This window comes from Hyla sarda, chromosome 4, assembly GCF_029499605.1.
Source record: "Hyla sarda isolate aHylSar1 chromosome 4, aHylSar1.hap1, whole genome shotgun sequence".
In the NCBI taxonomy this organism is placed as follows: domain Eukaryota; kingdom Metazoa; phylum Chordata; class Amphibia; order Anura; family Hylidae; genus Hyla; species Hyla sarda.
This window is the reverse complement of record NC_079192.1, coordinates 340,790,151-340,811,821: the sequence shown is the minus strand read 5'-3', so window position 1 is coordinate 340,811,821 and position 21,671 is coordinate 340,790,151. Positions and strand designations below refer to the sequence as shown.

General features: G+C 42.2%; 1 protein-coding gene across 5 annotated transcripts in view; it reads right to left on the bottom strand.

Moving 5' to 3' along the window:
* The window catches only part of DOCK2 (dedicator of cytokinesis 2), an 850,676-nt gene that overhangs the window by 433,794 nt on the left and 395,211 nt on the right, over positions 1-21,671 (bottom strand). For all 5 annotated transcript variants that reach the window (XM_056516504.1, XM_056516506.1, XM_056516505.1 and 2 more), the window contains 2 exons: positions 20,963-21,114; positions 7,146-7,241 (listed from right to left, as the gene is read on the bottom strand). In XM_056516504.1, the coding sequence (XP_056372479.1) occupies positions 7,146-7,241; positions 20,963-21,114 (248 nt within the window). The remainder of the gene's footprint in view (positions 1-7,145; positions 7,242-20,962; positions 21,115-21,671) is intronic.

The window sequence follows — 21,671 nt, the reverse complement described above, 5'->3', positions numbered from 1 at the left end:
TGGAATACAAAGTGACTCAAAAATATGCAATTCTGGAATTTGGTATTTTATTATGTAAATGCCATTGACTGCGCAGTTTAATTAAGATTACATTTTTATAGTTCGGACATTTGCGCACGCGGCGATACCACATATGTTTATTTTTATTATGTTTACATATTTTTTGTATAGAATTTGCGAAAGGGGGGGTGATTCAAACTTTTAATATGGAAGAGGTTAATTTTTTTTTTTTTTTTTTTTTGTTACTTTTATTAATATATTTTTTTTACACTTTATTAGTCCCTTTAGAGGACTTTTAGGAGGAATCATTTGATTCCTCTTTTAGATCAATGTAGTTCCATAGAACTACATTGATCTGTGTGCTTTGTGCTCAATTGATAAAGGCTGGTTCAGCCAGGCTCTATCAATTACAGAGCCACAGCAGACATGAAAGGAGAGGTAAGTTCTCCGGCTACCTCAAGTGAATCCCTCCCCCATGATCATGCTGCGGGGGGACGATCCACCCCACTGGACCACCAGGGACTGGTGAAAAGTCCCCTCAGATGCCGCTGTCAGCTAAAGGCTTAATAGCTGCCCGCGGCTATCGCCGTATGTCGGCTACAGGAATCAGCCAGGGGTCAGCCAGTATGGCGCGGGCTCCAGTCAGGAGCCCGCAGGATACACTGTTTGCCGTCTCAGGAGGAGTCGGCTCATCCTCAGATGGCAACCATTTAAAAAAAAAATGTAAACAAAAATAAACATCTGTGGTACTGCCACGTGCATGAATATCCAAACTATAAAAACATAATGTTAATTAAACTGCACGGTCAATGGCGTATATGTAAAAAAATACCAAGGTCCAGAATTGCGTATTTTTGGTCAATTTGTATACTCTAAAAAAATGTACAAAAAGCGATCAAAAAGTCCCATCAAAACAAAAATGGATAACCCCTTTAATACTTCAGCATACTAAGACATTTTAGACAACTATATGTTCTAATTTTGAGGGAATAGTCTGGGGAAGAGTGACTGTGCCTGTGCAAGGTCCATAAAAGCATGGTTGAGTTAGCTTGGTGTAAGGACTTGACTGGTCTGCAGTCATAGAGTCCTCAATCCCATCAACAACTCTGAAATTAACTAAAATGACTGCAAACAAAACATCACCAAAGCTTTTCTGGATGAATGGGTAAAAATTCCCACAGACATCTCTAAAATCTCATAGGAATTCTTAATAAAAGAGTAGAACAGCTCCATATTAATGTATATTGATTTAAAATGGGATGTCCTAAAAGATCCTGTAGGTATAATATAAATGTGCCCCAATAATCATGTCCATATATACTGTATGAAAAAGGGTGAGTTTGATGGCTGGTCGCTTTGTCCTGACTGATGAAAAAAAATGACACTCATCGGCTGCACACCTCCAAGAGGAATAGGGGATGTGCTGCTGATGAATAATGAAAGCAGAGGGGAACATGAACAACCCAGCGAACGTTCATGCAGCCCCACCTGCACGATTGTTGAGCCTTGTAAAAGGCTTTGTAATGGGCACTCGATTACTGAGGTAACTGAGCATGTCAAGACATCTATTAGGGCCCTAATATCATTTGATCAAAAACATCCATTACAGAGCTCTATGTGGTTGTCATGCAGCGTTGTACAGAACCTCAGTGGCACAATTTTTTTTTTTTACTTATGAAAACGATTAGGGTAATAAAGTAAGTTACTATAGCCCAATAGTTCTAGTTTTCTGAATATTTGTGCACAAGAAAGTCTAGGATAAATAGTGTAAATTATTCAACAAACATGGGGAAAATAACATTTTTTGCTGTTATTTCATTCTCTTCACTAAGCATCTGCAGCTTCAATTTATGTGGAATAGATCTCTAATGTGATGCTTGCCTTCATGTGACCACTACTATTATATACTGGTTATTATGACTACAAGTATCCCATTTTAGGACCAGGTTTGTAACTGTAGAGCCAGTAGACTATAATGTGCAAACTACATACCATGGATAAAATAAAACTGTATGTGGACATATACAATACCTAAATGTATGCATAAATTTCTCTTCCAATAATACACTGCTATTGTTTTAAAGCATATTGTGGGCCTAAACACATACATAATATAAAAATAAACTGAAGAAATCTGTAACAGATTGTGTCATGATTATATAACTTGAGTCTCTCAGTATAACTATAAGGAGAACCCAAGTTAGCATTACTGTATGTCACATCTTATTATTTATATAATAGATGGTGATTTAAATAAGCTGTCAAATAATTAATAATACATCATTTATAAAGCAGGCAGTGCATTGAGTATATGGCAAAGTAAGTTTAACAGTAAATCTGCCCAAAGAAATGTTGACGTTCTGATATCCCAGATTAATCAAATCCTCATTATGGTTGAAGAAGAAAGATAATTAAAAATTAAATCCCTGCAGATTAACATTGCAGATATGTGGCCCCATGATGTCAGTCAATAAAAGGAATCTATTACATTGTACCTTCTGTTTGAAAAAAAAAAATGCCAAGTTACCATTATCTGTGAGAGTTAAAACAAAAATAAAAAATGTAATATCAGATGGTCAACACACAGGCCAGACCTTTGTAGCATTAATGTGCCACTTTCAAATGAATATGTTGCCATTTGATATATGTTTACGATGACTTGTCCAGAACGAAAGACACTCATTGCTTTAGTTAATAGTGGGTGGTCTCCTTCTGTGACATTACTGCTGTTTTTGCCCCAAACAACAATTGAAAACTGATAAAAAACTAATACAAATTAGAACAGAGATTTTAGGCCCTACACACAATACTACAACATGTGGATCATCTATAATGACACATATATTCCAAATGGGTCCATATTGTGGACCAGTGGGCGTGTGGCATGCAAGAACTGTATAATGTCACAGTATATGATTCCTTCTAACATAAAAGAAACACTGAGGTACATCTGTGTCAAAATTAGGTTAATCTCTAAGGCACTTTTGTTTAGGTATTACAAAACACTGCTCACATGGTACTCCATTAACTTCGAAAATCAGCATACATATGAAAAATCATGAAGCTTTGTATATCATTGTTTTTCATTATTTGAAAGGGAATCTGCCAGCTCTATTTGATGCTAAGAGCAGCATAGACTGTTTGGTAGCTATTAGGGTATAAAAGCAAACTGTACCACCTTCCCTGGAGATGATGGTGGTAGCCAAACTTATTCAATTGTCTTTTTATTTTTCAGTAAAGTGTCAAGGAGGTTGGGCTAAGCTACTCTAGAGCACACCTTCTCACTAGACCTCACTTTCCAGCCCCTCCTTGACTGACATTCAGGGCTCTAACAGATATCCAACAGTCCATAAACAAAAGGATACAAAGGCACTCACCAGGTACAGTGGGACTTATTTATTTCTTATTTCCAGACAGGTATAGGGCGGCAGCATGCCGCAGCAAGTGTAAGACGCCAGTGCACACAAATTGGTTACAGCTGTTTCTTTCCTTGCGGAACTTCGACAGACCATTTCCTCTGACCCGTGCTCAATGTCTTAAGTACACTCCCCCTTTAGTGACGTGGGACACAGGTGATCGGAAAATGTATTACAGATAAAAAAGTATTAAATAATGCTAATGTGTATATAGAAATGTAGACAATACATTAGTAAAAACTTTATACAACATGTTATAGAAAGATTCCCATATTAATTCTTTCATTTAACCCTGCCTTTTCTTGCGCTCGTGTTCTTAGTATCCATCTTGCCTCCATTTCTCGTAGCTTTCTAACAATGCCTTGACCTCCTTCTGCATGTACTTTGTGTATGCCCATAAATTATAGTTTATATGTGCGTCCATTGTGTTTGGTGTTGATATGTTCTATTAGTCTGGGTGAACCTTTGCCAGTTGTTATAGATCTAACATGTTTTCTGAAACGTACATTGACTGGTCTAATTGTACTTCCAATATAATATCGTTTGCATTTGCATCTTATCACATATACTATGTTTTTAGTTCTGCAAAACATAAATTTCATTTAAGTGCTTGTTCACACCACCTATTGAAACGTTTTTTCCTGCTTGATAGTTGGTGCACCAGTTGCAGTGGCCCCATTTCCGTTTCCCTTTTACTTGAGTTTTATTTAGCCAATTGCTGGTGTTCTTACTATCATCAGAAAAATGACATCTTACTAGTACATCTTTTAAGTCTTCTCATCTGGGAATCCACACCTAAAGCATGTAAGATGTAATTTCCGTTTTGTAGATGACATCTTCATGCTGTGGAGTGGATCCCTCGACGAGTTCGACCAGTCAGTATCTTTGCTAAACCAACAGCCACAAATACAATTCATCATTATTAGACCAGTCAATGTACGTTTCAGAGAACATGTTAGATCTATAACAACTGGCAAAGGTTCACCCAGACTAATAGAACATATCAACACCGAACACAATGGACGCACAGATAAACTATCATTTATGGGCATACACAAAGTACATGCAGAAGGAGGTCAAGACATTGTTAAAAAGCTACAAGAAATAGAGGCAAGATGGATACTAAGAACACAAGCACACAAAAGGCAGGGTTAAATGATAGAATCGATATGGTAATCTTTCTATAACATGTATGAAGTTTTTTTTTACTAAGGTATTGTCTACATTTATTTATACACATTAGCATTATTTAATACTTTTTCATCTGTATTACATTTTCCGCTCACCTGTGTCTCACATCACTAAAGATACGGAGCACGGGTCAGAGGAAATGGTCTGTCGAAGTTCCGCAAGGAAAGAAACAGCTGTAACCAATTTATGTGCACTGGCGTCTTACACTCGTTGCGGCATGCTGCCGCCCTATACCTGTCTGTTTGGAAATAAGAAATAAAGAAGAAGTCACACTGTACCTGGTGAGTGCCTTTGTATCCTTTCGTTTATGGATTTGCTCACATGCTGTTATTTCTACAAACCATAATTGTCACTGTGCACTGAAGTTCTCCGTCTTGATGTGCCCGTATGCCTAATATTGACTGTCCTTGGTAGACTAGCAGTGCCTGCGCTTTCTACTTTGCTCTGTCTGGATTTTTAGATCTCCAACAGTGTCTGCAGCAAATACAGCTGACATTATCAGTTATAAAATAAGCCTGGTAACAAATGTCACTAAGAATGGGCGCACAATCTTTCTATGACGTCTAGAAAATTTAGTTAGAAACAAGGCAATCGTCATCTAGTGTGTCCCCTTCTAACAGTCGAGGGCACAACTTTTAGTGTTGACTATCACTGGGGAATCCAATAATCATGCCCTGGATGCCTGGGTAAGTGTCCTTTTCCAAATACATCCACATCCTCAGGATATGAATGCACTAGAAAACTTACTTTTGTAGGCTGCAGACTGCTATAAGCGTGCAATCTACAGGAGACTGAGAGTGGCTCAGGATAGCTGCACCCCAGCATAGGATGCACCCAGCCAAATGCAGCATGATCGTGTTACTGCATTGCACTGGAGGAAAAATGCATATCTATGTATCTACTTAAAGGAGTATCCCACTGGAAAACATTTTCTTTTAAATAAACTGGTGCCAGAAAGTTAAACAGATTTGTAAATTACTTCCATTAAAAAATCTCAATCCTTCCAGTACTTATCAGCTGCTGTATACTACAGAGGAAGTTCTTTTCTTTTTGATTTTCCTTTCTGCTTGACCAAGGTGCTCTCTGCTGACACCTCTGTCCATGTCAGGAACTGTCCAAAGCAAGATAGGTATTCTATGGGGATTTGCTCATACTCTGGACAGTTCCCAAAATAGACAGAGGTGTTAGAAGAGAGCACTGTGGTCAGACGAGGAAATTTGAAAAGAAAAGAACTTCCTCTGTAGTATAAAGCAATTGATAAGTACTGGGAGTTTTTTTTTTTTTTTTTCAATAGAAGTAATTTACAAATCTGTTTAACTTTTTGGCACCAGTTGATTTAAAAGACATTTTTTTTTTCCAGTGGAGTACCCCTTTAAGTAGAGGGAGAAATAATTGGCACAGAGTACTATTAAGACACCTTTTTACCAAGTGTGGGTGTAAACCAGTCAAACAAGAGGAAATACTGACATAAAGTGTACTATAAGAGTGGATATACCTACTCAATGGAGAGCACAAAAAAAGACTACAATTGTCACGGGGCACAAAAGGCTAACACTGAGGCACTATTATTTTTTGCACTATTACTGTGCGGGAATACGGGGGGCATTAATACTGTATGAGCCATAAGTGGGAGCACTATTACCATGTAGGACACCAACAAAGAGGGTTGTGACTGGAAGAAATCACCAAGGTAGTCTGGATTGGATGGAGAAGAAGGCAAAGTGGTTATATTTGTAATACTGGTCTTGGTATACAGTACTGGGGTTTGAGCATTAACAATACGATAGTAATATGCATGGTAATAACATTTGTTCCTTGTATAGTGATAGTGTTGGGGGGTGCATATCCAGATGTTGATGCCCTATCAGCAGTGATCTGACCACACTTGCCCTCAAACCTTACAAGGTTTTCCCATCTCATAAAGTAATAGCATAGGATCACTAGGATATGTCATCACTTTATGATCAGTAAGGTACCAGCCACACTAGGGCCCCCTATTGATCATGAGAACAAAGGGGAATCAAGAAAGGATGAGACAACCCCTGTGGACACACAGAATCATATCAAAGAACAAAATGCTATTTTTTTCATGGATTATTAGAAAGTTAAATAAAGCCTAAATGCTATGCAACAAACAATAATCTGTCAGTATCAGCTACCAGCCTAGAGCCCTGGAGTAGTGCCCAGACCACTTATTATCCACTGATAAGAATGAGCATTCACTGCTATGGGTAACGTGTAGGAAAACATATTTACATTGAGGTTCCCCATTATTACAGGTTACCATTTAGACCATCCAGGAACAAGACCTCACTTTTCCATCAGTTGCTGACATACATACTGCATAGTAACATAGTAAGTATATGTACGGAACAGTAGGGGAGGCAGAGAGCAAGGTGAGTGGCAAAATTATGTAATCACAAGTAGAAGTTATATATCATTTAACATGATTGTCAGGTCATGAAAAAGCATGCACAAGTTAAAATAATACAATAAAAAGCATCAATGTGATACTTTTTAGAGATTAAATCTACTTACTATTAATTCTTGGTCTCGTCCCATCATTATGACCGTTCTGTTTACTGTTTGCAGAAGTTGTTCGGTAATTTCTTGGATGTGATAGAAGGTTGTTTTCTGATGAAAGGAAAAATGGTATTAGATTTGTAAATAGTTTTTTGCCAAAGGACTTATCACAGGAAATCTGTACATCTTTGTCTAAGAATGGAGCTACACAACATGTCAGTCCTAAATCACATGAAAGCCAAAGTCACAATATGACTTCTGATAATCCTAGGGTAAAAGTTGCACAATCACGCTATTTCCTACTCTCTTATAACTTATAAAATTACGCAATTTAAGCTGCATGCAAATTAGACAAAGAATACTTTCTTCAGGTTATTACAGTCAAGTTATTTTGTTTTGATATAATGATATAATGTATGTACGAAATGAAAATCTACTTTATATTAAATCACGGAAATGTTTGCTTTACAGAAAATTTCATTTTAATAATTCTTTCATTACATTTTTTAAGATCCCATTAAGGGATTACCGTTTTACAACTGTATTTTATACATCTAATGTGCTAACATACCCCTGTATACTAAAATATTATGATCTTTGTCACTATGAAAATGGGTTCTGTTAGGGCAAAACTTATTGTGCTCTACTAGTTGGCATAGATAACAGACAGTCCTAGGGTACTTTTCTAGGTCCCCATGACTGTCTGTAGAGGGGTTCCCTAATTTCCATTTGGGTCAATGGGGCATTTGGTGATTTATACTGTACGTATAAAGCCTCATTTAATCACAGATGCCAAGTAAAAGATCAGAGGTTCCCTTAAATCCAGTTCATGCTGGGGAGCTCATTTCTCGAGGATACACAAATATCAAACTGCACACAACCTTTACTGCAGCAATGTCAAAATAGGTCACTGCATATTGAGGACCAGCACTATCTACCCTCAATTGGTGATGAAAGGATAATAAGGAGTAAATATGGTAACAATTTACTTTATGTTTTCCGATTCTCTATTGTTTATTTAGACTATTCAGCAGGCAGATGGTGAGTATGGACATTGTAGTGAATGGAGCCTATTAGCAGAGTAATGTCATAGACTATTCCAATCTTAAGGAAGTTTTGGAGTACAGTTTCTCTTTCAGAGCCCATGGAAAGATGGCAGAGATGCGTACACAACCTTTTCTCTCTGTATAGTGCCGCTATAGTGTCTTGTTTTGGCTTCTGGTGGTTCAGCAGAGATGTAATCTCACCCTTTTCTGAACCATCCTACAAAGCAAAGCTGACAGGTGACTTACAGAAAACAAGTAATTTGAGTCTATTGTTTAGAAAACAATGGGAAAAGTCCCACTGGTGCAAAAATATTATTGCTGCATTTACTGTACTAAAGTTTTGCATGCTGAGGACCAGTGACAAGTTTGCTCAGCAGAGGAACCTCTAAACTCCTTTGAACGCCGCTGTCAACAGTCAAAGCTAAATTCAAAGGGAAAGACTTAGGGGAACGAGGTGTGCGTGGGAAGGGCATTGAGGGGGCATAGACTTGAATTGAGGGGGAGGGACGTCACACGGGGGTAGAGTCGTGACGTCACGATACTCCAGCCCCGTGGTCGTCACGCTTCACACTCGGAGCCTCCAGCGCTGCAGAGAGCTCACGAAGGTGGGTGCGGAATGACAGATTGCGGGGGTCACCAGTGATGAGACCCCTACAATGATACATCTTATCCCCTATCCTTTGGATAGGGGATAAGATGTATTAGGGCCGGAGTACCCCTTTAAAGCACCAATTCTGCAGATATATTAGTATTGCAATCATCCGATAAAGCCTAGAAAAATGCATTACACAAACACACTGAAGCATACACTAGTCGGCTTTCTTGTTCTCTGTATTTGAAGGGAAAGCATTACTAAATATATCTTTCCAATGACAGCTTCTGGTGAGTTGGCAAATATCCCAGTTATCTGGCCAGATTTGGAATTCACTTTATTCCTGTCACAACCTGCTGCTGCATCAAGACTGTAAGTGTCCTACTACAATCTTCATTGTTACATTACCTCTATTGAAATGCATCTTCAAGGACACAGAATATAATTCTGGCAGGCTATTTATCAATGTGACACTGGTGCTATTGGTATTAAAATAATGCAATTCATATTATTTTCAGCCAGGAAAAAAACGATAGCAATGGATGGTAGAAGTCACCCAGGGAGCAAAGACTGTCTAATCTGTTTCAATTAGCATTTGGGGAGACATTTCCTATAGAACACAGCAATTATATAAGACATATGGACCTTCTACTGTAAAAACCTAAACTGTCAGGGCTACTTATATTCATAAACCATAACACTTCTTACATTTTAAAATTGCTTAGAAAAATTACAGCAGATCTTATTGGTTTCTTGAGGCAGAAGTAACTCTTTGTTTGGACAGTTATAATGCATGAGATATGAAAGGAATACAGTATTATCTTAAATCGAGATCCACTACCAAACATAAGGCTGGGACTATGTGGCCTCAGTTCATGTGCAATGTAACCCCAACCCAAAGTTCCCTTCCCCTTACAGATTAAAAAGAATCATGAATTGACTCCCATAACTCTATGGAGGTAGAATAGATATCTCCTCAGTTATAGCCTAAGTACATATATATACATAGGTTTTTTGCTATTAAGAAGAAGTTACAGAAACATGTTCCCACCCTATTATTTTATTACAAGGCAAAAATGGAAAATTGGCAAAAGAATATCATATTATTTTAAAATGTAATAACTGTTGTGGTTCCCAGTCATTAGAGTCTTATATAACCGATGCTGAGATCAATAGCAACCAATCAGCATTCATTTCTTTACAAGCTCTGTTAAAATAAAAGCTGAGCTGTGATTGGATGCAATGGGCAAAACATGTAGGTTTTTGTCTCTCTGGTAGATTGATAAATCTGTATCCTTAAAGGGGTTTTCCAGCCCCAAAAAAAAACTAAAAACTTATCCCCTACCACAGTATATGGGACAGGTGCCTGGGTGTCACACTGCTGGGACCCCCCATGGTCTCCAGAATGGGGCCTCTGCTCTCCATGCATCTTAAAGCTGGAGACATCATGTCATCCATTCATTCATTTCCAAGGGAGCGTCAGAGATACCCCAGTACAGCACTCTTATTCTCTACAGCATTAAAGTACTGGCCAAGGCACTAGTTATTAGTGTTGAGCGCGTATATTCGAATAGCAAATTTTTATCCCGAATATCGGCACTTTGCGATTTCGGGAATATTTAGAACATAGCTAAATATGTATATCCGTTGTGACGAATATCTTTTTTTTTTTTTTTTTTTTTACAGTACACATTACAATGATGTGTATTGTGTAAATAAAAAGTGATCATCCCACCCTGCTTCCAGCTTGTGGTCCAAATATGCGAAAATTCACAAATATCGGCACTTCCAGAGGACACTGTTCCCTCCCTTCTTTTAGCTTGTGGGTCAATGAGAAGGATGAAAATACAGTTAGCAACCAATAGGAAAGTAGTTAGTTGAAAGATATAATCGTGCATGCAAACTTTGCAAATTTCATTACGAATGTCGCATGGAAAAAAGTGAACGGATATGCAAAATTCGCAAATATAGGACGAATATTCGTCTATATATTTGCAAAATTTTGTGAATTCAAATACGGCCTATGCCGCTCATCACTACTAGTTACGAGATTGGCTAAGGAGATTGATAGAGTCATACACTCGGAACAAACTGGGATTATTTGAAAACTGTAGGGAGAAAATAAGATAACAAATTAATAGATTACCATCTTATATATGTTTACATCAAGGAAACAATGAAAGAAAGGATGCACTCACCCAGGAATCTTGATAGCAGAATACCTTTATTCAGGAATCAGTACAACACATAGGCGGGTAGGCGCAGAGGAGCAACCTCACCGCGACAGGCTGCTTCCTGCGCACAAGGCGCACTTCTTCGGGCTGCCGATCGGCAACACATAGGCGGGTAGGCGCAGAGGAGCAACCTCGCAGCGACAGGCTGCTTCCTGCACACAAGGCGCACTTCTTCGGCAGCCCGAAGAAGTGCGCCTTGTGCGCAGGAAACAGCCTGTCGCTGCGAGGTTGCTCCTCTGCGCCTACCCACCTATGTGTTGTACCGATTCCTGAATAAAGGTATTCTGCTATCAAGATTCCCGGGTGAGTGCATCCTTTCTTTCATCGTCTCTTTGATGTAAATTTGTATCTATTTGCTATCGGATCGCACCCCCGGGCACCACATGAACGGTGTGAACTGTAACGGACGATTCCGTTTTGTGTAGTCTAGTTTGACAGCAGTGCCGGAATACACTTTCTACATATTATATATGTTTACATTGAGTCATCCAGAGGTTAAACAGCATTTACCAGAAGCTCTCCACACAAGCTAATACATACTCATGCATACTGATGTCACTGGGAAGATTACAAACCTATTTTCACTCCCCTCTCTTTTATTAAGCTAAGAAAAAGTGGTACTTTTTGTCCCGCCAGATTGACCCAGACATGAATAACAGGATTGCACATTGATGGTTGCTGCAGGAGAAATGAGTTAAATAAAACCATATAAAACAAACCATTTTAGAAAACATTGCAAGTGATATGACATGAGTCTCTAGTAAGGAATATGCAGCAAATGCACTATACAATATATATTTCAATAAATCCACAACAAAGGAGAGGAACCAGTTATCCAGTTCTTACTCTAAAGTATCTGGAGCAGGAAGATGATAAGTGAGCTAACTTGGTTCCTCAATTGGGGAGTTAAAATGTTCAGGGAGACAAATCCTGATCCAGTAAAAAAAATAAAAAATAAAAATAAAAATTGAAATGTGAACAAGGGAGGGAAAAAGGGAAGATAGAGGAAGGGAAGAGGCAGCAGTATTTTAAAAGAGTTGTCTTAATAAGACAAATGCTAAAAAGAGAAACTGAAAGGCAGTTTAACAGCACTAAACTCAGTATACAAGGTTATAGTGCAGGGTAACGGGATTAGAATGTGATATAACTTACTTGGATCCATGGTCCGGTTCCAGAGATAGACACGTTATTAATCAACCTTGTGCAATGGAGGCGGGACCAGGCCTGGAGGCAGGGATGCTGGGTATAATGGGTCCCACCTCCATTGTGCAAAGCTGGCAATTAACATATTAGCAATGACAGCTAATAAAGGGTCTATCTCCACAACCAGGCTAAAGATTTGGGTAATTTATACCTCATTTTATTTTAATTTACCCACACTATAACCCTCTGTATTGGGTTTCGTGTGCGTGAACCGGCTGTCAGTTTTTCTTTAAGTTTGTGGAGGCGTTTTGTTTTATTTTTGGTATAGGAAGAATACTATGACTATACTTTTTTATTCTCATTCTTTTAAAAATAGAACAATAAATCTAACTCCTGCAAAGTAAGGTAATTGTCACGATGCCGGCTGGCAGGTAGTGGATCCTCTGTGCCAGAGAGGGATTGGCGTGGACCGTGCTAGTGGACCGGTTCTAAGCCACTACTGGTTTTCACCAGAGCCCGCCGCAAAGCGGGATGGTCTTGCTGCGGCGGTAGTGACCAGGTCGTATCCACCAGCAACGGCTCACCTCTCTGGCTGCTGAAGATAGGCGCGGTACAAGGGAGTAGGCAAAGGCAAGGTCGGACGTAGCAGAAGGTCGGGGCAGGCAGCAAGGATCGTAGTCAGGGGCAACGGCAGAAGGTCTGGAAACACAGGCAAGGAACACACAAGGAACGCTTTCACTGGCACTAAGGCAACAAGATCCGGCAAGGGAGTGCAGGGGAAGTGAGGTGATATAGGGAAGTGCACAGGTGAACACACTAATTGGAACCACTGCGCCAATCAGCGGCGCAGTGGCCCTTTAAATCGCAGAGACCCGGCGCGCGCGCGCCCTAGGGAGCGGGGCCGCGCGCGCCGGGACAGAACAGACGGAGAGCGAGTCAGGTAGGGGAGCCGGGATGCGCATCGCGAGCGGGCGCTACCCGCATCGCGAATCGCATCCCGGCTGGCAGCGGAATCGCAGCGCCCCGGGTCAGAGGACGTGACCGGAGCGCTGCCGCGGGGAGAGTGAAGCGAGCGCTCCGGGGAGGAGCGGGGACCCGGAGCGCTCGGCGTAACAGTACCCCCCCCCTTGGGTCTCCCCCTCTTCTTAGAGCCTGAGAACCTGAGGAGCAGACTTTTGTCTAGGATGTTGTCCTCAGGTTCCCAGGATCTCTCTTCAGGACCACAACCCTCCCAGTCCACTAAAAAAAAATTTTTCCCTCTGACCTTTTTGGCAGCTAAAATTTCTTTGACCGAGAAGATGTCCGAGGAGCCGGAAACAGGAGTGGGAGGAACAGATTTGGGAGAAAAACGGTTGAGGATGAGTGGTTTGAGAAGAGAGACGTGAAAGGCATTAGGGATACGAAGAGAGGGAGGAAGAAGAAGTTTATAAGAGACAGGATTAATTTGACACAAAATTTTGAAAGGACCAAGATAGCGTGGTCCCAACTTGTAGCTAGGGACACGGAAGCGGACATATTTAGCGGAGAGCCATACCTTGTCTCCAGGGGAAAAAACGGGGGGAGCTCTTCTTTTCTTATCCGCGAACTTCTTCATGCGTGATGAAGCCTGTAAGAGAGAATTTTGGGTCTCTCTCCATATGATGGAAAGGTCACGAGAAATTTCATCCACAGCGGGCAGACCAGAGGGCAAGGGAGTAGGGAGGGGGGGAAGAGGGTGACGGCCGTACACCACGAAAAATGGGGATTTGGAGGAAGACTCAGAGACCCTGAAGTTATACGAGAATTCGGCCCATGGGAGGAGATCTGCCCAGTCATCCTGGCGGGAGGAAACAAAATGTCGCAAATAATCACCCAAGATCTGGTTAATCCTTTCTACTTGTCCATTGGACTGGGGATGATATGCAGAAGAAAAATTTAATTTAATCTTGAGTTGTTTACAGAGAGCCCTCCAGAATTTAGACACGAATTGGACGCCTCTATCCGAGACAATCTGCGTAGGCAACCCGTGAAGACGAAAAATGTGTACAAAAAATTGTTTAGCCAACTGAGGCGCAGAAGGAAGACCAGGAAGAGGGATGAAATGTGCCATTTTGGAGAATCGATCAACGACCACCCAAATAACAGTGTTGCCACGGCAAGGGGGTAAATCAGTAATAAAATCCATGCCAATCAGAGACCAAGGCTGTTCGGGGACAGGCAGAGGATGAAGAAAACCAGCGGGCTTCTGGCGAGGAGTCTTATCCCGGGCACAGATAGTGCAGGCTCGCACAAAGTCCACAACATCCATCTCCAGAGTCGGCCACCAATAGAAGCGGGAGATGAGTTGCACAGATTTCTTGATACCCGCATGACCTGCGAGATGGGAGGAGTGACCCCATTTGAGGATTCTGAGGCGTTGGCGAGGAGAAACAAAGGTCTTTCCTGGAGGAGTCTGCCTGATGGAGGCAGGAGAAGTGGAGATCAGGCAGTCAGGTGGAATGATGTGTTGCGGAGAGAGTTCAACTTCTGAGGCATCCGAGGAACGAGAGAGAGCATCGGCCCTAATGTTCTTATCGGCAGGACGAAAGTGAATCTCAAAATTAAATCGGGCAAAGAACAGAGACCACCGGGCCTGGCGAGGATTCAGCCGTTGGGCAGACTGGAGGTAGGAGAGGTTCTTGTGGTCGGTGTAGATAATAACAGGAGAACTTGATCCCTCCAGCAGATGCCTCCATTCCTCAAGTGCTAATTTAATGGCTAGAAGCTCTCGATCCCCGATGGAGTAGTTCCTCTCCGCTGGAGAGAAGGTCCTAGAGAAAAAACCACAAGTGACAGCATGCCCGGAAGAATTTTTTTGTAGAAGAACAGCTCCAGCTCCCACTGAGGAGGCATCAACCTCCAATAGGAAGGGTTTGGAAGGGTCAGGTCTGGAGAGGACGGGAGCCGAAGAAAAGGCAGACTTGAGTCGTTTAAAGGCGTCTTCTGCTTGAGGAGGCCAGGACTTGGGATCAGCATTTTTTTTGGTTAAAGCCACGATAGGAGCCACAATGGTAGAAAAATGTGGAATAAATTGCCTGTAATAATTGGCGAACCCCAAAAAGCGTTGGATAGCACGGAGTCCGGAGGGGCGTGGCCAATCTAAGACGGCAGAGAGTTTGTCTGGATCCATCTGTAGTCCCTGGCCAGAGACCAAATATCCTAGAAAAGGAAGAGATTGGCATTCAAACAGACATTTCTCAATTTTGGCATAGAGTTGGTTGTCACGAAGTCTCTGAAGAACCATACGGACATGCTGGCGGTGTTCTTCTAGATTGGCAGAAAAAATTAGGATATCGTCCAGATATACAACAACACAGGGGTATAACAGATCACGAAAAATTTCATTGACAAAGTCTTGGAAGACGGCAGGGGCGTTGCACAGTCCAAAGGGCATGACCAGATACTCAAAGTGTCCATCTCTGGTGTTAAATGCCGTTTTCCACTCGTCCCCCTCTCTGATGCGGATGAGGTTATAGGCGCCTCTTAAGTCCAATTTAGTGAAGATGTGGGCACCTTGGAGGCGATCAAAGAGTTCAGAGATGAGGGGTAAGGGGTAGCGGTTCTTAACCGTGATTTTATTAAGACCGCGGTAGTCAATGCAAGGACGTAGGGAGCCATCTTTTTTGGACACAAAGAAAAATCCGGCTCCGGCAGGAGAGGAGGATTTACGGATAAAGCCCTTTTTTAGATTCTCCTGGACGTATTCGGACATGGCAAGAGTCTCTGGGGCAGAGAGAGGATAAATTCTGCCCCGGGGTGGAGTAGTGCCCGGGAGGAGGTCGATAGGGCAATCATAAGGCCTGTGAGGAGGTAGAGTCTCAGCTTGTTTTTTGCAGAAAACATCCGCGAAGTCCATATAGGCCTTAGGGAGACCGGTTACTGGAGGAACCACAGAGTTACGGCAAGGGTTACTGGGAACCGGTTTTAGACAGTTCTTGGAACAAGAGGACCCCCAACTCTTGATCTCCCCAGTGGACCAATCCAGGGTAGGGGAATGAAGTTGAAGCCAGGGAAGTCCAAGGAGAATTTCCGAGGTGCAATTGGGGAGGACCAAAAGTTCAATCCTCTCATGATGAGATCCGATGCTCATAAGAAGGGGCTCCGTGCAGAAACGTATGGTACAGTCCAATCTTTCATTATTTACACAATTGATGTAGAGGGGTCTGGCGAGACTGGTCACCGGGATGTTGAACTTGTTGACGAGAGAGGCCAAAATAAAATTTCCTGCAGATCCGGAGTCCAAGAAGGCCACTGTAGAGAAGGAGAAGGCAGAGGCAGACATCCGCACAGGCACAGTGAGACGTGGAGAAGCAGAGTAGACATCAAGGACTGTCTCACCTTTGTGCGGAGTCAGCGTACGTCTTTCCAGGCGGGGAGGACGGATAGGACAATCTCTCAGGAAGTGTTCGGTACTAGCACAGTACAGGCAGAGGTTCTCCATACGGCGTCGTGTCCTCTCTTGAGGTGTCAGGCGAGACCGGTCGACCTGCATAGCCTCCACGGCGGGAGGCACAGGAACAGATTGCAGGGGACCAGAGGAGAGAGGAGCCGAGGAGAAGAAACGCCTCGTGCGAACAGAGTCCATATCTTGGCGGAGTTCCTGACGCCTCTCGGAAAAACGCATGTCAATGCGAGTGGCTAGGTGAATAAGTTCATGTAGATTAGCAGGAATTTCTCGTGCGGCCAGAACATCTTTAATGTTGCTGGATAGGCCTTTTTTGAAGGTCGCGCAGAGGGCCTCATTATTCCAGGACAATTCTGAAGCAAGAGTACGGAATTGTACGGCATACTCGCCAACGGAAGAATTACCCTGGACCAGGTTCAACAGGGCAGTCTCAGCAGAAGAGGCTCGGGCAGGTTCCTCAAAGACACTTCGGATTTCCGAGAAGAAGGAGTGTACAGAGGCAGTGACGGGGTCATTGCGGTCCCAGAGCGGTGTGGCCCATGACAGGGCTTTTCCGGACAGAAGGCTGACTACGAAAGCCACCTTAGACCTTTCAGTGGGAAACAGGTCCGACATCATCTCCAGATGCAGGGAACATTGGGAAAGAAAGCCACGGCAAAACTTAGAGTCCCCATCAAATTTATCCGGCAAGGATAAGCGTATCCCAGGAGCGGCCACTCGCTGCGGAGGAGGTGCAGGAGCTGGCGGAGGAGATGACTGCTGAAGCTGTGGTAGTAACTGTTGTAGCATAACGGTCAGTTGAGACAGCTGTTGGCCTTGTTGCGCTATCTGTTGTGACTGCTGGGCGACCACCGTGGTGAGGTCAGCGACAACTGGCAGAGGAACTTCAGCGGGATCCATGGCCGGATCTACTGTCACGATGCCGGCTGGCAGGTAGTGGATCCTCTGTGCCAGAGAGGGATTGGCGTGGACCGTGCTAGTGGACCGGTTCTAAGCCACTACTGGTTTTCACCAGAGCCCGCCGCAAAGCGGGATGGTCTTGCTGCGGCGGTAGTGACCAGGTCGTATCCACCAGCAACGGCTCACCTCTCTGGCTGCTGAAGATAGGCGCGGTACAAGGGAGTAGGCAAAGGCAAGGTCGGACGTAGCAGAAGGTCGGGGCAGGCAGCAAGGATCGTAGTCAGGGGCAACGGCAGAAGGTCTGGAAACACAGGCAAGGAACACACAAGGAACGCTTTCACTGGCACTAAGGCAACAAGATCCGGCAAGGGAGTGCAGGGGAAGTGAGGTGATATAGGGAAGTGCACAGGTGAACACACTAATTGGAACCACTGCGCCAATCAGCGGCGCAGTGGCCCTTTAAATCGCAGAGACCCGGCGCGCGCGCGCCCTAGGGAGCGGGGCCGCGCGCGCCGGGACAGAACAGACGGAGAGCGAGTCAGGTAGGGGAGCCGGGATGCGCATCGCGAGCGGGCGCTACCCGCATCGCGAATCGCATCCCGGCTGGCAGCGGAATCGCAGCGCCCCGGGTCAGAGGACGTGACCGGAGCGCTGCCGCGGGGAGAGTGAAGCGAGCGCTCCGGGGAGGAGCGGGGACCCGGAGCGCTCGGCGTAACAGTAATGTTACACACATTAAGAGGCATAGGCTAAAGTGAATGGTGAATGTGTAGAAAAGTAGCGCAATTACATTTTTTCAGATCCCTAAAACAAATTTTCTGATGAGGAATGAAATCTCATATAGTGTCCCTAATGAGAAATCTGGCAACAAAAACATTTTTGTGCAGATGAGTGATACATTTTGAGAAAAAGTAATGGGTTTTTGGCAGAATGTTTTGAGTTTTGTTTCACAATGACAGACAGCCAGATTGATAGCAATCTATATGCTCCATATGAATAAATGCCTTATATTTAGCTGTTACAAAAATTAGTTCTGTAGAAGTGGATTTGCTTTTCTCTGGCTCTGTGGGAAGCAGATTACCCTGTTGAAGCTTATAAATGATATTTCCTTCTAAAATGAATAGAAGTACTGTGTTTCCTGAGCTGTCATTCTGGCATTTCTTAATGAGAACAAAATTCAATTGAAAACACCTTTGTCAGTCTTCAATCAGACAAGCCCCATCACTTCCATTTTGGGACTCCCTTTGAACTTGTCATATTGCTGTTAAGTGGATATTCTTGGCAAAACAGCAAAACCCTTAAGAAAATTGTAACAGTTTAAAGTAGACTACCTAGTTTTCATGAAAAGACCCATTTTAATGAGCGTGAAAATAATTGTGCAGACTGGTTCTCTGCTGCGTACAGGACAGATTATAATTTTCGTTATCTAACAAGCGGCATTAATTGTCACATTAAAGCCGATCTGTCACCTGAATGTGCTTCCGTATGTCAGGACAGCATATTACTTGCATATTACTAGGATCGGTCCATCCTCCTTGACTATGGCTCCTCTGTATTCTTTGATCATTATTATTAGCCAAATAGTGCAATATATGTGACATTTGGGATAACAGGAGAGCAGACCTGTTAAAGCAATATATTCTGCCTTTTCGTTTGGTGGCATTGTCATTAAATTGTGTAGTTTGGGTCAAAAGGCCCCTCAAGAGGGATCACCGTCACTCCCTCCCATGAAATAAAAATGAAATAATCGGTTTTTAAACATTTGCTGGACATATTGTTTGTGTCATGTACAAAGTAGATACCTGAAACATGAGTTTTAACAACTTCAAACTAAGGCTGGGTTCACACACCATATTTTGAGCATCCTATCAAAACCAAGAGTGGATCTAAAACACAAAAAGAGTGGCAATTTTTTCCACTCCTGGTTTTTCTGTCAATTCCACTTCTGGTTGTGGCACAAAATACTGATCAAAGTAAGGATGAAAATAAGGAGCAAAATTTGGTGTCAGCTCACCAGCCTTATGACAATGTATGACTGCAACTATATGCACTTCTGCACAAAAGGCTGCCTGAGGTAACCAGAAGAAACATAAAGCAATCCATCCAATGTCTGTTGGTGGACTGTGGCAGATATTTCAAGCTATAGGAAGCAACCTGATTTCCATATAAAACATGACACCTTAGCGAATATATGGCCAGTTTCTGGGAGTCGGGCATATAAAATAGTGATTTGCCTATGTTTGCTGTAATATTTTATTTTATTTTACTACTTTTGATTACCAGAAACAATACAGAACAGAACAAGTAGCAGCATTCGGATTTATTGTTTTTAAATGGTCTCTGTCATTTTAAACTATTTTCCTCCTAGAAAAGCAGCTCTAAAGTCATGTCCTTCCCTGCATTTCATTAAACACTTCCTGTTGTTAGGCTCTGTCTGTCTCTAGTAAAGTAGAGCAGGACAGAACAAAGGAAGAGGTTGTGGGGATTCCCGCTCACCTTTCACCATCCATTAAAGGGGAACTTCGGTGGAAAAAAATGTATTCAAATCAACTGGTGCCAGAAAGTTAAACAGATTTGTAAATTACTTCTATTTAAAAATCTTAACCCTTTCAGTACTTATCAGCTGCTGTATACTACAGATAGTCTACAGAGAATTGTGTGAAATTCTTTCAAATCTGACCACAGTGCTCTCTGCTGACACCTCTGTGCGTCAGAAACTTTCCAGAGCAGGAGAGGTTTGTTATGGGGATATGCTTCTAATCTGAACAGTTCCTGACGCGGACAGAGGTTTCAGCAGAGAGCACTGTGGTCAGACTGGAAAGAACTGCACAATTTTCTCTGTGGTATACAGCAGCTGATAAGTACTTGAAGGCTTCAGATTTAGAAATAGAAGTAATTTAAATATCTGTTTAACTTTCTGGCACCAGTTGATTTAAAAACATTTGTTTTCCACTTGTTTCCATCAGAGTTCCCCTTTGAGCTCAGCTGTCCTTTGCATACATGCCAGTATACCTACCGCTGTATGTCCATAGTGCTAAATTATAATCTTCCTCTCCACCCTCTCTTTAGTTTCTAAGCAGCAGTTAAGTGCTTAGTATAAGCACGTTCCATGCTGTGTTGCTGCTGTTTCTTTTCTTTTCAAACCACATGGCAACTTAAAAAGCCGGGCATCAGTAACCCCCTTTACCTGCCACATGATATCTATAATAATGTACTGTAAATAATCTGCCAGCACAGTGCCAGTGTCCAATTAGGGGTGTTCCTAAAAGTCTGGGTCCCTCAACCCACTAGCTGCTGATTGACAGCTTTCTGTCTATATTGTGGGGGGTGGGGTTAATGGTGTGGCACTTCAGTATCAGAGTAATGGTTGCATTACACAATGTTAGTAATATATAGTAGCAGTCAGTATTTCTGTCACTAGTTGACTCAAATAGGGATGCATAAACCTTTTATCATTTTATTCAGATAAAGAAAATGTCAACGGTTACTATTCTTACCGCATCTTGACCGCTGAGCACCTCCAGAATGCTGTTGAGCAAATTCACACAATACTTCTTATTGTTCTGGGATTGGGATAACTCTAGTTTTCCATGTTCTAACCACTCCTTTAACTCTGTGGTGATCATGGGTAACAAAATATCACGGCATTCTGAAAGAAAGAAGCACATTTTTGTAATATCAATTAAAGTATCACGTTCAGTGGGGCACTAATACTGATAAGTGATAGATTCCTACTACTAATACTTCCTGCCATGTGTAATCTAGTTGCTAAACAGATCTAACTGCCATGGTAACTATATCAGTAAACATGGAATGATACGGCAGATACGAACCATTCATCCCATTTAGTCAGCCCAATATTCTAAATTCTATGAATAGTCACTTATATGAAGGTTAACCTTATACCTATCCCATGCATGCTTAAATTCCTTCACTGTATTTGCAGCTACCACTTCTGCAGGAAGGCTATTATATTTATCCACTACTCTCTTAGTAAAGTAAATAAAACGTTAACTTCACCCCTGAAAGTACTCTCTGGATTCTATCTCAATATTCACAAACAAAAAGCATTTTATTTAAAACATTTAATAAATGACAATGGCATGTACAACAATAATAAAAACAAAATGAAAAAGTATAGTAGCAAATAGAGTTGAGCAAGTTTTTCAAAATGTTTGGTTTGCGGGAACAGGTTTAGCATAAACT